Raw genomic sequence first — 18742 nt, 5'->3', positions numbered from 1 at the left:
AAGAATATATAAAAATCCTCGTGTGACCTTAACTACTTCTTTCTGTCTGCAATCCCCGGAAAGCTTTAGATAGCCAAAATTTACTTTTTGCGGCTATTTCGAGATTTCAAAGAGAATATTCCATTTTGTGTTGTGTCTCAAACAAGAAATATGAATAAAATGTATCATTTCAAAACAAAAATTTTTAGTCCCCTTTCGCACCTAATTCTACCATTTTGAATTTTCTGTAAAAAGGAAAAAATTGCGTGAAAAGAAGCTGTGAAAAGATTGTTATAACATCATATCAAAAGAATGGAAAGAAAAAGTCCTGGTCTACACAATTTTAGGGATTTCAAAATAATAGCACAATAATATTGGGTTCTTCAGATAGAAGATTTTTGGAAGAGTTTGCTCTGCCACACTTAATGTAATCGATAAATTATAACTATATATAGATTGTGTCTTAGAAGTATCTTTGTGACTTGTATAGCCAAAGGGTTGGGTCAAAGAAGATTGAGAATTCAGCAAAATTATTCTATTAAATTATTCTAATGTTGGCTGTGATCACCTTTTTATTTCAATGAATTTTGGTCAACCTCTTGTGCCTTTGTTGGATGGAATAGATAGTTTTCAGACTCCTAAAAATGTTCAGCAGTTTTTACAGAATTGAGTCGATGTACATTCAAATTTTTTAATTGCTTTGAATTAATTGGATTTCCCATGTAACCTGGCAAAGTGCTAGACTATGGTTTCGTTTTACTTCACCAGCAGAAGAAAAATTTTTATCATCGTTATGTAAATCTTCCAGTTAAATACTTATCTGTTGCGTCACTTATTCTATGAGTCTTTTTACCGCGTACCGCTTCTTCGTGAGTATGAAAAAACTTAACGAGTTTCTAAAATGCATGACATTGAAAAATAAAATGATTGTATTTACCCCCCGCCCCAAGTAGTTGACCCCTTCTTAAAACGTCACTAGTATTGTAATAAAACCGGGGGTAAATATCCGTTGATGACCATTATTCTTTTTGTTTTGATTTCGTTTTAGTATTTATTGACATCGGCGTATATATAAAATAGACAAAGTCCTGTTCTCTCAATGTTTTGAATTGATAGTTTGTGAGGTTATCCGAACGAAAAAAGACGTATTCGCGTTTATCAGATTGATTACATTTGTGAATAGAGAATCTAGAACACCTTTTTTGTTCGGAGGACTACTACTATTTGCCAATTTTATAGAATTCAAACCTTGAATAATTATCACCGTTTGGTGACGTTTCTAGAACGTGTGAGATTGTTTCATGAGAATTTTATCTCGTTGTTTATTTCTAGAGTTAAGTCGCTAAGAATTTTACCACGATAATTTTGGAAATTTCAATACCAAGGGACACTTGAGTGCTGGAAAGACTTTTGGTTTTTGTAGAGTGTCAACTACTCAAGAAGTTTATAAATACATCACTTGAAAAAAAGGCTTTGATTGCGTTTGAGCTTGCAGTGACTTTTCCGTGAGAACTTTTACAAATTTTACACCGTGCGCTGGTTTGCAATAAAGATGATGGTCAATTTCACGCAATTTCTTTTGATTCTTGCTGCATTTGTCACAGGTTAGTAAAATTCTTATTCAACTTTTCACTATCTGAAATAGTGAGAGGAATTAGCATCATTCTTCATTGTTTATTTGGAAAGATTGTCTAGCCTTTTGCCTTTGTTAGAATCTAGTTTGAAAAAAAGTCCCGACATCCGGTCAGCTCACTCCTGTCCACATTTGGTTGTCTTGCGTTTAACCACCAAACATGCATGTTGGTTGTTCCAAATCTCATTTTCTTGGAGATCGGTTTTCAATTCCATTACATGATGTAACGGAAATATTTTACGTGCAAAGTTCATAATTTAGGACTTTTAGACAAGGTTGTTGGACCATGTTTACACGTGGTCCAGGGAAAGCTGGCTCAGTCGTCTATGAATTTTGAATGGGAAAATTGGAAGGAGCAGCTTGACAAAAAATTACGCAGCGTTTAGACCAGGTTTTGCCTGTACCTTTTAATGTTGGTTTTAGGCTTTTAGTTTCCGCTATATTTTGTTTTATTGCAAGGATACGTCAGTCAACAGGTTGTAAATTTCAAGTACATATGTATCTTTCTGTCGCCAGTCAGGATCAAATATCTCGTAATGAAAGGTCTATAAAATGCCTCAAACTATATACCCACTATAAATTACCGGAAACTATAAACACCAACTAAAGGAAATCCTCTACAAGACCATAAGGAGACCATGAGCTTTGAAATCTAGACTACATTTCAATTGTTTTATAGAAATATGTGCGTGTTTCATGTTGCAATTTCATTCTTGACCCTTTCAATAGCTCGCTCTATTAGATATCGGGTAGAAGTGTTGTTTTAAGACTGTGCACTTAGTAGGGTACCATAAACATTCCTATATAGACAAAAAAATTCTTTCCATAAGAAAGGACGCGTGGCCTTAGGATGATCTTTCTACTTTTTTAAAATCCTCACGAAAATAACATAAAGAGTTGCCTAAAGTAAATTTTAGGAGCTGTGAAATGTCTTCACAAGTCGTTAAGAGATTCGAAAATACTGCCAAAACTGAAATCTGTTTCTCTTTACATAGGTAGAACTTTTACTGTATTACTTTAGAATGTCTAGCAAGGAAGATAGATAAACCAAACTGACACAAAGCGAAATCCACGTCTATCTAATGTCCATCTAACATCATTTAATGTATTTTTATGAATGTTAAAACGATGTTTGGTGCCTTACTTTCAATCCATTGAAAGTGTAGATAGTAAAAAAGTAGTAACATTATTTCTTGCAGTGTTAGGGGTTTCGTGTATATCCTTGGCACATAGCCAAAGTTGAATTTTTAATAAAGGTCTATCCACACGTTGAAAAACTGAATTTTTCTGGAGATTATAAGAAGTCGATTAAGGATAAGGATTTAATTACGTCATTTTAAATCACAAAACCTTTCCCATGATATTGTGAAAGGAGAAGTAAAAATTTACATTATCCCTCAAATGAAAAAGATGACAAAATTTTGACCGGCTTGCTTTCTGATCTTTATAATTTCCTCTTGAAATCTTAGGTAATGAATTTATTGAAAATTGAAATCTTTAGAGATTATTAATCTACATATTGTGTAACAATCAATAAACTGATTATCATGAATTTGGTAATTAATTTTTATTGCATGGCCTAGAAAAAGGCATCGATCGACTACCACTACTATAAATAAGCTATTTTACAGCAAAAAAGAATATAAAAGCCCCAGCTGTTGAGGACATTTATGGTAGATTGTATTTCTGACCTGAATTTTTGGTTACTTATTTTCATAAACAACCTCTTGATTTAAGCACATGAATATTTAAGCACATATGAAGCCCTGGAGATATTGATCAATAATTCGTATGAAAGCCCCGTTTCGTACTGGGTGCCCTGAAAGCACTAACTAAGTATTTTAATATAATCATAATATCAGTAACTCTGACCTTTATTTCTACAAGCTATCTTTAAAATTTTCCTCGTTCTTTTCTCAGAGGAAAGAAACATGCAAAAAAATCATTAAAAAAACAATCAGTGATCCGTTCTACCGTATAAATTTAGAAACAAATTTATTTTGGACCGGTTATCGTGTTTTTCCTTCACCAAACAAATATTCTTTTTAATATTCTTTGATTTTGTTTTGAAATCAAACTGATTTCAATTCCGTAACCATGTCACTGATTTATTACGAAATATTTAGTCAAACCGCGAAACAGCTCGTGACTAACTGAGAACAAAAATAAAAGATAATCAAATTTCGCAAATATGTTGATCAACCGCTAATTTCTTCAAAATTCTTATTTACGCTAATTCCATAGAGTCCTAGTACTCATTCTCCTGAAACACACCAAAGATTCATTTAATTTGAAAAAGAGAATGCCCAATAAACATATAAGGCCCATAAACCTTTGATTGACGCCTGATCAGATGTTCTTAGTTTTCGTGATTTCTGATAAAAATATTCTTCTTAACATATTAGGGGGAGGTTTGAAGGGGTTCGAAATACCGTTTTCCCGTCAAAACTTTTGCTGAATCCCGTAATCCCGAAAATTGAAAAAATAATAACACCGTCAGACCGGCTTGTACAGGGCAAAAATATACCTGAATACCGTCACCGTCTGATTTTAAAATACCGTTTTCCCGCGGTCTCTTTTTTCGTCAAATCCCGTAATACCTAGCGAGCACCTCACTAAAAACCGGGATTTTTCATCTCGTTTCTTAATGAGTTCCACTTTGACGATTTTTGAAAAATAGAAGCCTTTCAAGTGCTTTGACGCAAATTCGATTATTTTGATACTGCAGGAGCTTCGAAAGTTAAAAGTTATGTCAAAAAATCGAATGTTTAGAGCCTTAAAACCTGGGCTCAAAACATTCGAAAAAGTCGCAAAGTGGAATAGACGTTAATTGCGTAAAAAAACGCGGGTGACGTCTAGTATAGGCTACGTAATACAGTACTAAAAAAGGACCAATCCCGTCACACCGTAAAAGTACAACCCCCCCATATTACAGAGGGGTTTAAAATTAGCAATCAGAGGATGACTTATTTTTAATTCATTATTAGTTTTCTTCCAAAACTCGTAGACAATTATTTTTCAAAATGTCTGTTATTCACGGGGTTTCAATATTGTTAGAGGAAAAAAACTGGAGCAAATATTTCCAGTCTTAATACCCAGAAGCTACTTAAATTGCACTTGTATCAAAATTTCATCGTCATAATCATTTTGTCCAAAGAAACCAAAATTTAATAATTCCTCATTTCAAATTTTTTCAGCATCTGAAGGACTCTATCAAACACTCAGTAACAAATCAAAGTTGAAATGCGCAAAGAAAACGAAATATTTTGGATGTTTTTACTTCAAGCAGTATGACCAATGCTTTTGCACCACGAGATGGGCGTGTCAAGATCCATTCCCTTTCAAAGACCAACCACAATGTAAAGAATACGTGCTCAATCAAAAAGGTAACATTTTATATTTTTACAACCCTGTCTCATCAGCTCCGGGGGAGGTTTTCTCTCATTGGGAATGAAAATTTCTGTCAAAATCCCAAAGGGCGTGGACCAAATTTTTGGCAGGTTTTTATGTGTCGAGGGGGTCCCACCGGGTCTGTGACTTTGTAATGATTGTAATTCCAGTAAAACTCTCGATCCCATTGACAAATCTGACCAAGTTTCTTACCCTGAATAGAGCGACACTAAAATTTTGAAAAAGAACCTAAAAGGGGGTACACATCCATCCCTGTACCTCTCGGGAAAGTCTTCCAACTGGCACATAATACCATAAAATTTTCCAGGTATGGTCTTTGACCTCTGCAAACACCGTTAAAGCGTATGTTATTTGCTAATTTTAATTTTTCAGAAATTGCCTTAGTTAGGGATTAATTTCGGGGTGGATTGGGAAGGAATTCGTCCGGAATTCTTGCCCCATGGATCAAACAACATTATCCCTTCTTAAAAAGATTATGCTAGATATAAGAATGGGTCAAACACTTTGCCCGAATAAATATAGTTTATCAAAATTTAAGTTAAGCCGGTAGAAATGCGATTAGATTTCTAAAGCACGGAGTGCTCACAATAGTAATAGTAGTGTTTTCGGTGAATTTTTGTAAATTCAAAGTTTCAAAAAACAACTGGGTTAATCCTTACGCTACTGCTTTCAAGATACGCGCTAGTGTGGAATAAAACTTTGTTGTTTATCCACGAGGAAAGCATATCCTGTTTTTCAACGCTATCATAATATGGTAAACTGATCGCGATGGAAGGTTTCGATTGATGGTTAAACTAATATTTAAGAAAATATCAAGTTTATAGTTTGCTTACATTTCCAATATACGTTTAAGAGATTATATGATTTCTTATAAGAACACTTTTATAAGAACACGAGGCTGAAAATTGGCCTAACAAAAAAGAAATTAAGAACAATCTGAGCCTCAAATTTCAAAAATTATTTTAAGAAAGTACTGATTTTAACAGATTTGAAACCCGTTTCCAGTTTTTAAGTGGAGAAACTAAGCGTATTAAGAACATTGTAAGAACATTCAAGCCTGAAAATTTCAAAAATTAAGGACAGATAAGCCTGAGCTAAAATTTACCGGTTCTTATAAAAAAAATTATTTAACGAAAGTACGTACCCCCCTGGATGTAGTGAAGCTGTCAAACTTTCTTCAAATAGAATTCTAGTAGCTGGTGTGAGAGAGACCTGTTATTTTTACCCTATCAAGTTTTTTTATAACAAGATGTAAAGCGAATTTGGTATGAAAACAACCTGGTTAGTTGTACTTAAAATAGATTTTTTTTGTCAAACGGCCGCTTATCCTGAAGGGAACTAATGACGAGAAATGAATTTCCCGCGTTTTTGAAACGTTGAGTTACATCCAAGGAAAATATCACAAAACAACTTGATTAACAGGAAACTCTCAAACATGAGAAATTTTGCCGGGTCTTTGAGTAGAAAAGACTCAAACAAACCAACTCAAGGAAGCTATAAAAATGCTGGTATTAACAATCAAGGCAATAATTTTGACTCGTCATTAAAGTTCAAAAGAAAGTAAGTTCGGCTTATGAACGAATTTTTGTAAACAACTTTCGAAGTTCATTTACACTTGTTTGCGGCGTAAAATTTCGTCTTGTAAAAGTTTCTGTAAGGTGTTACCGATGACCGGACGCTGACTTGAGTAAAAAAAGTCTATGGGGACAAAAAGTATTACTTATTATGCGTCATGTCGTTAGTTACGTGATAAATTTTAGGCTTTCGCATCGTCAGAAGGGATCCGTCACTGCTTTACTGAGAGTTGCGTTTAATATTTTTAATAAAAACCTTAGTTTTTCATGGTTGACCTTAGAAAGAACGATGATGACCAAATTTAATCCATAGATAAAACATTTGACACTCTCTAATTCGACCTTTTACTATTTGATACACTCCATTATTCGATAATATTGAAAGTCACAGTCGACAAGGAACTCTCATAAACGACGCTCTACTATTCGATACGCTCCTATAGTTGATGAAAATTCAATTTCCCTTGAAAATCGAATTAGAGAGCGTCAACTGTATTCAAAATTCAAAATTCAAAACTTATTTATTCGCCTGCATATCATTAAAAATTTACATATTTAAGTTTGTATAAATTAGGGGAGGTGATGCAGGCCAGGAGTCCATCCAATAGACGTTTCCGTCTAATCATATGGAATGGCTACCTGGACGCAGATTTTTTTTCTGTGGGGTTGATATAACTATTAGAGTAACAATATTTCAATATTCCAAATAACAAAGTAAAAAAAAAAACTCAACGTAACTATCGACAAAAAAAAATATAGTTATATAAGTAATCTTTTGTTTTAATAAATCAAATTAGAGTATTTTTATATCTATATGGACTTTCATTTTTCTGGTATGCAAGAGGTCAATTTTGAAGGAACTCGCTTATCTTTTTTTTGATCATATATCCAGATAATGGTTGTAGATCGATTTTAGTATGTAATATTAGCTGGTTCCAGTTTAAAAGAGATTGGTACTTAATCGATTTCAATCCATAGTTTAATGTTTTGGCTTTTGGGCGCTCCAAAAGTTTCAGTTCGTTATTTCTAGTAAGATAATTATGAGACAGAGTTTTGAAGTTTAAAATGTTCGTAACAGCTTCAGGAGAAAGATTAGTGAGAGTTTGATGTACGAGTCGGATATTGAACTTTGTTACAGTATGTGGCAAAGTTGGAATATCCAGGTTAATGAAAAGAGGAGCAGATTCTGCATTAAAATCTGAAAAAGTCAAGATGCGCACGCATCTTTTTTGAAGTTTGCCTATTCTAGAGTTTTGAGTGAGACTTTGCCCCCATACGATTATTGCGTATGACAAATGAGAGTGAAAAATAGCATAGTATAAAGTTTTAAGAATGGTCTGTGGAACAAAGTGACGCAGTTTGGATAAAATGCCATTTGACCTTCTAAGTTTTGCGGATAAATGATCAAAATGGAAATTCCACGCTAGACATTCATCGAGAAAAAGACCAAGATATTTGACACATTTCGAAAATTTCAAGACATGCCCATCAAGATTGAGATTCATTGTATATGGTACAGGTTTATTTTTACTTCTAAACAGGATAACCTCAGTTTTTGTAGCATTAAGAGAGATTTTGTTGGCACGAAGCCAAGAGGAGAGTCTGATTAAGTCAGAATTCACTTTCGTCTCAAGTGAATTTAGATTCGAATCGGAAGAGAGAAGACAGGTGTCGTCAGCAAAGAGGTTTGTTTCGCTATTCAGAATGGCTTCAGGAATGTCATTTATATATATTAGAAAAAGTAGAGGCCCTAGGACAGAGCCCTGGGGGACTCCGTGTCTGATAGATCGTTTTGAGGAATCATGCCCAGAAATTGAAACATATTGTTTCCTCTCAGTCAGGTAAGATCGAAACCAGAGGTTCGCAACGCCACGTATGCCATAGTGATGAAGTTTTGATAGAAGAATTTCATGATCTACTGTATCGAAAGCTTTTTGAAGATCAATGAATACCCCGCAAGAATACAACCCTTTGTCAATATTTGACCGAATTTTTTCTGTTAGATTTATTAATGCGTGAGAAGTAGAGTGTTTATTACGGAATCCAAATTGGTTTTTGAAGATGCTGTTGTTAATGTTAAGAAAATTTACAACTCTGAATTTAATTAATTTTTCAAAAATTTTATCAATATTAGAGATGAGCGAAATCGGTCTAAAGTTGTTAGGATCGTATGGGGAGCCTTTATTTTTATACACGGGTATTACTTTTGCTACTTTAAGAGTTGTTATAAACTTGCCTGTCTGTATTGATAAATTGAAAATTTTAGCAAGGAGTTGAGCTACCTCACCAAGAACCGATTTTAAGATTTTTGGTGGAATGCTGAATGGTCCATTTGCCTTAGGTTAAGAGCATTGATAATTTTTACGATTTCCTCAGCTTGTATCTCCTCGAAAAACAGAGAATTTATTGGTGAATTTACAAGAGTTTGATGAAAGTTCGCTTCCTCATTATTAACATTTATAGTTTGACGTATTTTATCGGCTATTGAAGTAAAATATTTATTCAATTCCTCGCTTGTTACTTTAGGATCAGATGTTACTTGTCCGTCAATATTTAGAGATATTGTTGTGCTACTACGGCATTTTTTACTTTCGATCAATTCGTATACGCCTTTCCAGATATTTTTACTGTTCTTTATATTTGTTTGAAAGTACTTTTTATAATGGTTATTCTTACTTCTTCTACAGAGCTTAACAATTTGATTTCTGTAGAATTTATATCTGATGTGGAGTTGGTGTTTAATAGTATTGTCCTTCTCTCGCGTGTAAGCCTTTAAGAGTTGATCTCGTTTAGCAATAGAGGTTTTAATGCCTTTAGTTATCCAAGATTTAGCTCCCTTTTTAATTTGCTTATTGGTGAGTTTTTGCAGAGGTGCGTGTATATCTATTAGGGTATTCATTCGATCAAAAAAGCTGTTAAAAAGAAGATCTAGATTATCCGAGTCAGAATGCAAGATGTCATTCCAATCTACTCTGTAAAAGGATTCTTTGAATTTATTGTTATCAAAATTTTTCCATCTCCTGTACTGTAACTGTACCAGTTACCCGGATAAAAGAAGTACTTAATGTCAATGACATGGTTTTGAAATGACACATGACATTTTGAATGTCGACCTTCGAAATTCTTTATTGTGAACCTGTCTGATTTGGAAACTAAAAAATGTGAACAGCACAGCTTTTACTGTGAATTTGTGAATTTGACAATCTAGACAAAAGACAATAGTTTCAGATTTTGACATACATAAACGTCATATAGTAGACTTCACATGGAGTCAGCCGCCAAATGCACAGTTATAAAGTTATCTTGTGATAACGTACTTTTTTCTTGAATACTTTTGCTTCTTACTCCTCGCGACCAGTGTTATCTGTTCAAAGAATACTCCTGCCTCACAGCCCCGATTGTGGCCCGGGGGGAGTACTTAGGAAAATGAAGAGTACGGTGTGTGCCACCCTAAAGGGTACCTTTTTTGGATTTCCAAAGTCCCGCTGAGGGTCGAAAAAATAGGAAAATTCTAACTTTGTAACCCCGGAAAGATCAAAATTTGGTCTAAGTTGGTCAAATCTGTCCCAATAAGGGTAGTAAAATTCACAAAATTTTCCTTTGTTTTCTCCTTTTTAGTCCCGGTAAGGGTCCAAGGGTCGAAAGTCGGGCAGTACCCCCCCCCCCCGGACGGAGGTTTTTCCCTCAGTCGTATGAAATTTTTGGGGAGTGTCGTCCATTTCCATGGAATTTCAAGTGGGGATGAAGTGCACTTTTAGTTTTCACTTTTCCACTTTTTTTTCTTCTTTAGGAGCGTGCAAAAGATTCCCTTGCTTGAACAATGGAAAATGTGAACCTGCAAACAAGAAAAGTTACCAATGCGATTGCACGAAGACTGGATATTATGGAAAAAGATGTCATAAAAGTAAGTATTATGTTATGCTGGTTACCATAAAACTTCTGAAAGCTACTAAGCAAGTCAAAGATATAAAATCGAATGTGTCATTTCTCATGTGTCTGTATTTTTGGAAAGACTAGAGTCATCTTTAAACTAACCTTTGCTTTCTGATAAGTTCTGACGGCGCTGAGTCCGATCTATCAAAAAGCTATAAACAATGCCCCCCCCGGATAGCATTTGGTTTGCTTAAAGTTTGTAGCGTTTATATACAGACAACTGTCTAATGAATATGTAATGAAAAAATTGTCCAGGACGTCCGTAAACGTCCAGACTTTTTTACAATTCAGCGAATTGCAATCCAACAGTGATTTTGATGCCCTTGATTGCGATCACCATCACGTCCTTTTTCTGTTTATCCGAACCTCTACAGCTCTTTTAAGATTTTTCTAACCCAAATATCTTCATTTTCAATTTTCATTACAGTTTGTCCTCCAACTCCTTCATTACGTATGGAATGGCTTCAACAATTCTTAGCTGGCCCTACATGGAGAAACACGCCTCTCGCTTGTGTAGCTTGAAAGATGTGTAAATTACAGAACATATATGAATAACTGATAGAATGAAAAACTAACATTGGAATGTTTTCATGTAGCGCGTCGATGAGGATCTAGATTATGGAATATAAGAGGATTTGGAAGATGTCATTATCCTCTTTGGGGAAAAGGATCGCCCGAAGGTTTTAAATCTTGAATAAGATTGTCAATGTAAAGTAAAAAATTAATGATAATTTTAGTTTTGTAGATAAGTCCTGCGGTCCTTCAGTAGACCATTCGTGTTTAATTGTGCACTCTTTTTGCCTACCATGTAGAAACCATTCCAGCATAATAAAAACTAACTCCCTTCAGGTTGGTTTCTACACGGTAGCAACATGAGTATACACAAAAAACGAATGGACTTTAATTGTCACTTAACCCTATTAGCCCCAGGGGAGGGGTAGAATCTACCACGCTGGAGTTCTTTTGTGTATATCTCGGAGAAAGAATCTTTAAACGGCTTGAAACTTTATGACTTTTAACAAAATCTTATTAAGAGTACTTGTACAAAGTTCATACGTCATACGTCATCTAGAACAGGTTTTATGACTTTATTGTGAAACATGACATAAAACCCAGCTAAAATCGCTTAAAACTCAAAATTTTAAAGTGCTGATAATTTCTGAACTATTTATTCAATTATTTTCAAATTTTGACACATGAGAAACATTGACAATATAAATTTGAAATTTTTTTTTTCAAATGATGACGTCATCATTTATGACGTAACCAAATTTTGAAAATTTTACTCTTCAGCACAGATTTAAAAAAAGAATCTCCATTGAAAATGCAAAAACCGCCAAGTTTGTTAAAGGGCAGCCTTTTATCTTTCAGAATCTTTAAACAGAATCTAAATATCTTTATTGGTTCGACTGTCATGTATATTTTTGTAAACCATATATTTTGGCTTTTTTCGGACAGGTGGAACATCTGTACTAAATTTAAAGGTCATAGCTATCCTAGATCAAAAATAATCGAGGGAGGTAGATTCTACCCCCCCCCCTGAGGATACCAAAATCAAAAAAGCTTGGGGCTAATAGGGTTAAATCAAAGATTAAAAATTCATTTATTTTAAAGTTGGCATAGCAGTCTTGCCATACTTCAAAGATCTTATATGTAATATAGCATTTTTAAAAGTAAGTTTTAGGAATTTTGATGTATAAATATTTCCAATTTTATTTTAACCATTAACTTTATTTTTTGTTGTTTTTCTTGAAAATATATATTTGGCTTCATATGGAAAGCTAGTAAAAGGAAAAGTCTGAATCATGATGAGTCCTTATATTCTTCAGTCCTAGATTTAAATCTTTAAAAAAGTCCTTTTGTAATATTTTGTATCGACTTGAAAACAAAGCTATAAGCATTGAGACAAAGATGCAAAGGTCCCCGTTTAATTGTCTTTTACTTTTTGAAAATTAAGATAGAAATAAGAATTTGAAAAAAAGAAGTGTTTATAAAACAAATGAAACATTCAAACAAAAGAAAAACAAAAGAAATTCTCAACAAAAAATTATTGATGCGTAGTAAAAATATTAAAAAACACACGCGGGGCTTTTAATTTTCTACAAAATTAGATTTCAAGATTTTTAATTTGTAGTTTTCTACAAAATACTAGTTCTTGAAGAAGATGTATCAATAATATTTTTGGGAGAGTATTTTTAGTTTGAAATTGTGGCTGGGTTAGGTGTGTGTTTAAGATGATCATGGGTAACAAGACGTTTGTTCTGTTGTATCTGGTCTTCCCAATACTCATTAGTTGCCAAGGTAGGTCCATTCTTTGTCTCAATCAATCCCTTTAAAATGAAAGGTGCCTAAAATTGTTCCCTTTTTATCTCTGGAATTGGTTATTGTGTTAATTGGCTGAGGGGAGCATAATAGTTAAGATTCTAACTTGTCATATACAAAATGTTTATAATATTTGATTCTGCGACCCTATCAGATTTTTCAAAGCTTGATAAAGGAACACACCCCTGTATCATGTGGTCATTGATCGTACATCTCTGTAACCTTGCTGGCAGCGATGTCCTGATTGATGGCAAACATTTTCCACACCCCCCCCCCTGTTTTTTCCCAATAGCAATAACTAGACTAAGGTCGCCTCTTAAATATACGGAAGGTTGTTAAGGCCATCTACATGAAAATGTGATGACGATAAATTGAAAAACACCAACTAGTACGAGTGCTTTGTATCGATATTACTTAGCCTTCTATAAACAAATAGCACTTCTTTTTATCCCCATAAACAGCAATCGCTGTTGGGAATTTTATTCACCATCGCTTTTTCATGTAGATAGCCCTTACAAGCTTCCGTACAATTACATAAAATAAGATTCTTGTAAAAATTTCAAATGAAAAATTCAATTTTAGTCTTCCAGTACTTTATTGTGAACAACAAAGACCAGACAGCTAAAGTTATCGATACAGTGAAACTTCCAACATGCACTCATCTTGATCAAGAAAAAAATGTAACATTAAAGGGAGGAATCAATGCTGGTAAATTCACCAAGCATGGTATTGTACCGACAATGGATGCTTGTATAAATGCTTGCTGCCAGGTTTGTGATTTCATATTTTTTATTTTTTACTCACTAACCCAAGCAGGTATTGGAGAGGTGGCCCATAAATCTATAAACCTCACAGGGCTAGATAGAATAGCTTTGGCTGAAAAGTGTATCGTGATTAAGTAGGAAATCCTATCTAGGTCACGTGACATTACAATAGAATCTCAGCGCTTGACCAAACAGAAGCTTTGTGGATTTTTGAAAACAATAGTAACAATATTTTTGCGAAATCCACTTTTTTGCTTGGAAAAACTTAAAGCACTCCATCTAGCCCTTCAGACTTTACAGAAATCTGTAGCAGTAACCTCTAGAACGTTGTTGTTCTCGGAAATTCTAACCTAACAATGTTTTGAAGATATCATTTAACCTTTTAAACTTTACTCAATAACTCGAAATTTTCTTTACTCGAACAAATTTGTGTTCCCCGTGCGGTTTGGATCCCCTGGTTCGAGTTATAGAGACTCAATTGTATTACATTTTAAACAGGACGCAGAATGCGACGTTGCATTCATGCCAGGTCAAACTTGTTACCGAGTGAACTGCTACAACGAATCACTATGTCAATCAGTACCGGCAAATCCAACCAACTTAGCCAGTGGTGAAGTGAGAATCTCCCATATCATTCGTGGTGGTGGAGCTGGTGATGATGTTGATGAATTTCGAAAGAAAAACGGCGTCAACCGGAATTCAAGTAAGCAATTAGGTTATAGATTTTTGAAAGGAAGTAGATTTTCCTTTCTCTCTTCATTTAAAGAATTAATCGACATGTCAAAGATTTGAGATTATAGAGATTACCCGGAATAGAATTTCACATTCCCGCAATATGAAATGCTAGCCAATTTTACAACTTTACTGAATGACCATAAATTGACTGATGAATTGGAAACCCTATAAAATTCCCTTTTGAATTTACACCCATGCACCCGAAACCGGAGTTTCATCTGGTTAGTAAGAGCGACCTTAGTGCAAAAGAAAAGCATTCGGTTACAATTAAATCCCCGTACTTAGTTGTATGAAAAGGATCAAGAGTATATGGAGCAATTCGGGGAGAAAAGTGACGCCCCCTCTACCCTGGGGTAAATATAGCAATCGAAAGATAAGCCTTCCGGTTGCCTTCGACTACGGTAGCAGACTTTCCTAGTTATATTCACTCATAGTAAGATACAAGATTGAAATGTTTCATATTTCTTAGACCCTGGAGATGCACAATGTACTTTCAGTCGAGTTGAATATGGTAAAAACATTGCTGGTGGTAAACACGCTGGCGAAGTCATTGATCTTGGTCCATTAGTTGACATTTATGATTGTGCTAAGAAATGTTGCCAGCACGATAATTGTGAAGTAGCTCATATTCGGGAGAACAAATGTTATGCTGTAGATTGTTTTACCAGAGATCTTTGTCGGAAGGTTTCCGTTGATAATTTAAATCCGAAACAGAATGCTATTGTTTACATGAACAAAAGAAGTGGCAAAAGACAACGACATAAAGGTATGAGTATATTTTGCTTGGCATCGCTTTATCCATCGATTCTTTATCAGTCAAGTCGTCCGATGTGTGCATAGATATGTTAAATATATCCATTCTATATCACCATAAAGATATTTCTTGGAAGTGACTTACTGAAAGGTTGTTTTGCTTCACACAAAGTTTATATCTAGTTGGTTGAACGACAGTGCTTTGTTATTTTTTCACGTGAATCTGGACATCATATGCTATTTCATGGTTAAGATGAGTCATAGCTAATCAGGGGTGATGGTTGCGTTCTCATAACTGCTTCATATTTGTTGCTAAACGCAAGAATCTTTAAAATTGACCGACAGAAAGGCGTTGTTGTTATGTTTTATTCGATTCATTGCTTTCTCTTATCAGATTCTTGTGGTGATGAATGTGGCAACGGATTATGCAGTCGAAATGGAACATGTTCGTGTGACGTTGGTTTCAAAGGAGATTCTTGTGATCAAGAAGTCGAGACAGGTGAGCTGTTTTATTTTAAGAACTTACCTGGTTTACACCTTTTAAATTAGAAGATCTTAAGGACCAGTCTGATCAGAAGATTTTTGCGTTATACGTTGGTGTCTCAGAAAACATTTTTTCTCTTGAGCTTTTTCAATCTAAAAAATGTTTACCATAAGTAATACCTGGCAGCCTCATTTTTTAAAGAACTACACACCCTGAATTCTTGTGTTATCAGGACATTGTGATCCAGTTTGCGGAGAGCATGGTTATTGTATGAAAAATGATTCTTGTAAATGTGATGATGGTTGGCAAGGATACAAATGTCAACATCAAAGTAAGTATTTTTTCTTTATTTTTTCAATGGTAAGAAGTCTTAACCACTATTTTAGTGAAATTTTGAATTGAAAAGAAAATACCACCCTTTTGAAGGGTGGGTAATATTCCGATAAATGTTTCAAGCTTATAAAACAAAAAGAGATGGTGATTTATCAGCAAGAAGATCAGCCAGCATTTTACTTTTGAGGTTCACTGTGCTTCTTTAACATCTAAAAAGTGAAACGGTTTTTTAATTTTTTTTTCAACGGGGACAATTTTCTGTTGATCTTTTCAGATAAACTAACACCATGTTGAGACAGATGTTTTCGGTAGTAGAGATTGAGACCATGTTCGCACGTTACTGTCCCATTTCGCCCTGGTACGATTTTCGTTACGGATCGAGTGTTTTCATATTGGTTTCGGTACGTTTCGGAGAAAGGAAAACGGAGCAGTTCCATTTCGATGAAGAAAGTGGAGTGAAACGGAACGGGACGGAACATGACGGAACTGTAACATTTGAACATGGTCTGAATTATTTAATCAAACTTCATTCGATTATAATCTGAAAGCTTTCGAAATAGAATAAATGGTGCTTTCTTCTTCGTTTAGTTGAGTGCTCACCACCTTGTGCCAATGGACTGTGTTTACAAAGCCATACAAACCAATGCCGATGTGAGATCGGATGGACTGGCTTGTCATGCAATGAATCAACTTCAGGTAAATATGATTTCTACACTTCTATTGATACTTCAATAACAATCTACAATCTCAAACAAAATATTTGTCGCAAATTAGTTTTTCACAGTTTTTGACCCTAGAAAACCCATCTCCCTGCATCCCTTCGGTTACAGTGTACAGGGTTGTTAATTTGTATATTCTGGAAACTTCACTATCTTCACCTAGAAAATAACTTGTTTTGAAGGCTACAAAAAGTTCAAATTTATACTCATCTGTCTCTACAGATAAACTTGTCTTAGCTTCGTCTGGTGAAGAGGTTTTATTCACAGATTCAGAAGTTGAGCCAGAACTCGATATAAAGGTGAGATATTTAATTTCATAAGTAATGACATTCAATCAAAGTCAAAATATTTGACAAAAAGAAAAATAAATAATTTCCGCAATAAATTCTGAAATTGACTATAGAAGATACGGAATAATCATTTCTTGCCAGTACGCGCGGTATGGTAAAACATTTTAGAGAATTATGATTTGCATAAAGTCAATAATGCAGAATCTTGGTTGAAATACCAGTTTTTAAAAAGCGCCTTATCAGTATTAGTAAAATTTGAAACTATGCTAATTTCTCGTTTTATCATCCTTCAGATTCATCAATCACCTCGCGTTCGCGAAAGTGAATCAATTTCAACGCTAGCGGTAGCTATCGGGTGTGGTGTAGCGGCGGCGCTTCTGGGTACTGCAGCGATTGTGTACATTGGTAAACAAGTATTTGGAGGGCGCTCAATAGTCAATTATGAATATCTTGCACAAGCTGAGGAAAAACCTATTGCGCATGACGAGTCACATGATTCCGCTGAAGAATCACATGTTTATAACAATAAATCACGTGACTACCATGATAAGTCACACGAGTTTTATGACAGGTCACGTGAGCATCAGGAAAGACCACGTGACCAGAGAAGAGAGCACCATGAACAGTCAGCACGTGACACAAGACGAAAGTCACGTGACCGACATCATCGAAATCATCATAGGAAGTATCCTTAAACATATGACACCGATTTTTGAATGGGATTGCATTGGATTGGTAGCCAGTACAACATGAAGAGGCATGAAAACACTGTTTGGTTCACCTCAACCAACCAAACCAAAAAACTCTGGCGTAAAATAGAGATGTGACAGAACAGGGGAGATCATAGAAATTCCATAGAATTGTGATCATAGCTTTCACCCACACCGAATTGTATATTATTTTTGTAAATAAGAAGAAAATAAATTTATTCTAGGCTACTGTACATAGAATTGTTATGACTGTAACCTACGACGATTCTCAATAGGACATCAAGGACGAGCGAAGAAATAATTACCTTACAAACCTACTTTTCTGTGTCTAAGGGTCTAATATTCAGATATACAATTGTAGAAAGTTTCATATCATAATATATCCTTTTGTTCCTTTGGATCCTGGCGTTACCATCTCCCCCCACACTCTCAGTGTGATAAAGGAGGACTCTGTGGTTTTCAGGCTTTACAGTATATGGAGGGAAAAATCAATATTTCATAAATGAACAGTATTGTTATAGATGTACCAAAACTAAAACCAAAGCAAATTTTTCTTTCAAAGATTTCTTAACCATATGATTTTATATGTTGTTGGCTTTTTTTCTGAGTTTGTATTTTAATTCATTATTATTGACCTATGGATAATCTGTCTCAAGCTCTCAAAGATTTGAAAACCTGGTAATTTTATTCCTTGCTCGACTCTTTACTGAATTTTCATGATTATTTTGCGGGAAATACACCCCTGTGTCACAGACCCGGTGGACCCCCGCCCCGGTGGAAAAATAGGCCAAAAAATCGCCCCCGGTGGAAAAAATACCCTACATTTTCAACCCCACTGGGAAATTGCCCTATGATTCTATCCCCATTGAAAATTGAATGGAAAAAATTGGACTCCAAAACCATCCCCACTGGAATTTTTAAGCTGGAAACAATAGATTTTCTATCCCCATTGGGATTTCGATAGAAATTTTCATCCCCAATGAGGGAAAAGGTTCCACCGGGGCACTGAGACAGGGGTGTGGAAATATTTGACCTAAGAACGTTAATTCTTTGGTTTTTCTCCGGTCTAGTATTAGAGGTTACGCCTACTCTTGTCTTACCC

At 34.9% G+C, this 18742-nt stretch overlaps 2 protein-coding genes across 2 annotated transcripts; both read left to right on the top strand.

The window, feature by feature from the left end:
• Window positions 1–1371: 1371 nt before the first annotated feature.
• Window positions 1372–12333, top strand: LOC136800958 (adhesive plaque matrix protein 2-like). The gene is made up of 4 exons (XM_067057570.1): window positions 1372–1583; window positions 4810–4998; window positions 10388–10501; window positions 10958–12333. The coding sequence occupies exons 1-4, from the start codon at window positions 1532–1534 to the stop codon at window positions 11050–11052; spliced, it is 450 nt and encodes a 149-aa protein (XP_066913671.1). The 5' UTR covers window positions 1372–1531; the 3' UTR covers window positions 11053–12333.
• Window positions 12334–12582: 249 nt separating this feature from the next.
• LOC136800957 (uncharacterized) lies at window positions 12583–17957 on the top strand. The gene is made up of 9 exons (XM_067057569.1): window positions 12583–12831; window positions 13435–13622; window positions 14115–14319; window positions 14821–15117; window positions 15499–15603; window positions 15821–15919; window positions 16510–16617; window positions 16863–16939; window positions 17224–17957. Exons 1-9 carry the CDS (start codon window positions 12765–12767, stop codon window positions 17623–17625), a joined length of 1548 nt encoding a protein of 515 aa, XP_066913670.1. The 5' UTR covers window positions 12583–12764; the 3' UTR covers window positions 17626–17957.
• The last annotated feature ends 785 nt before the right edge of the window (window positions 17958–18742 follow it).

Source organism: Clytia hemisphaerica, unplaced genomic scaffold (assembly GCF_902728285.1).
Source record: "Clytia hemisphaerica strain Z4C2 unplaced genomic scaffold, Clytia hemisphaerica genome assembly, whole genome shotgun sequence".
Classification (NCBI taxonomy): Eukaryota; Metazoa; Cnidaria; class Hydrozoa; order Leptothecata; family Clytiidae; genus Clytia; species Clytia hemisphaerica.
Note: the sequence above shows the minus strand (reverse complement) of the source record. Positions and strands in the feature narration are given on the sequence as shown.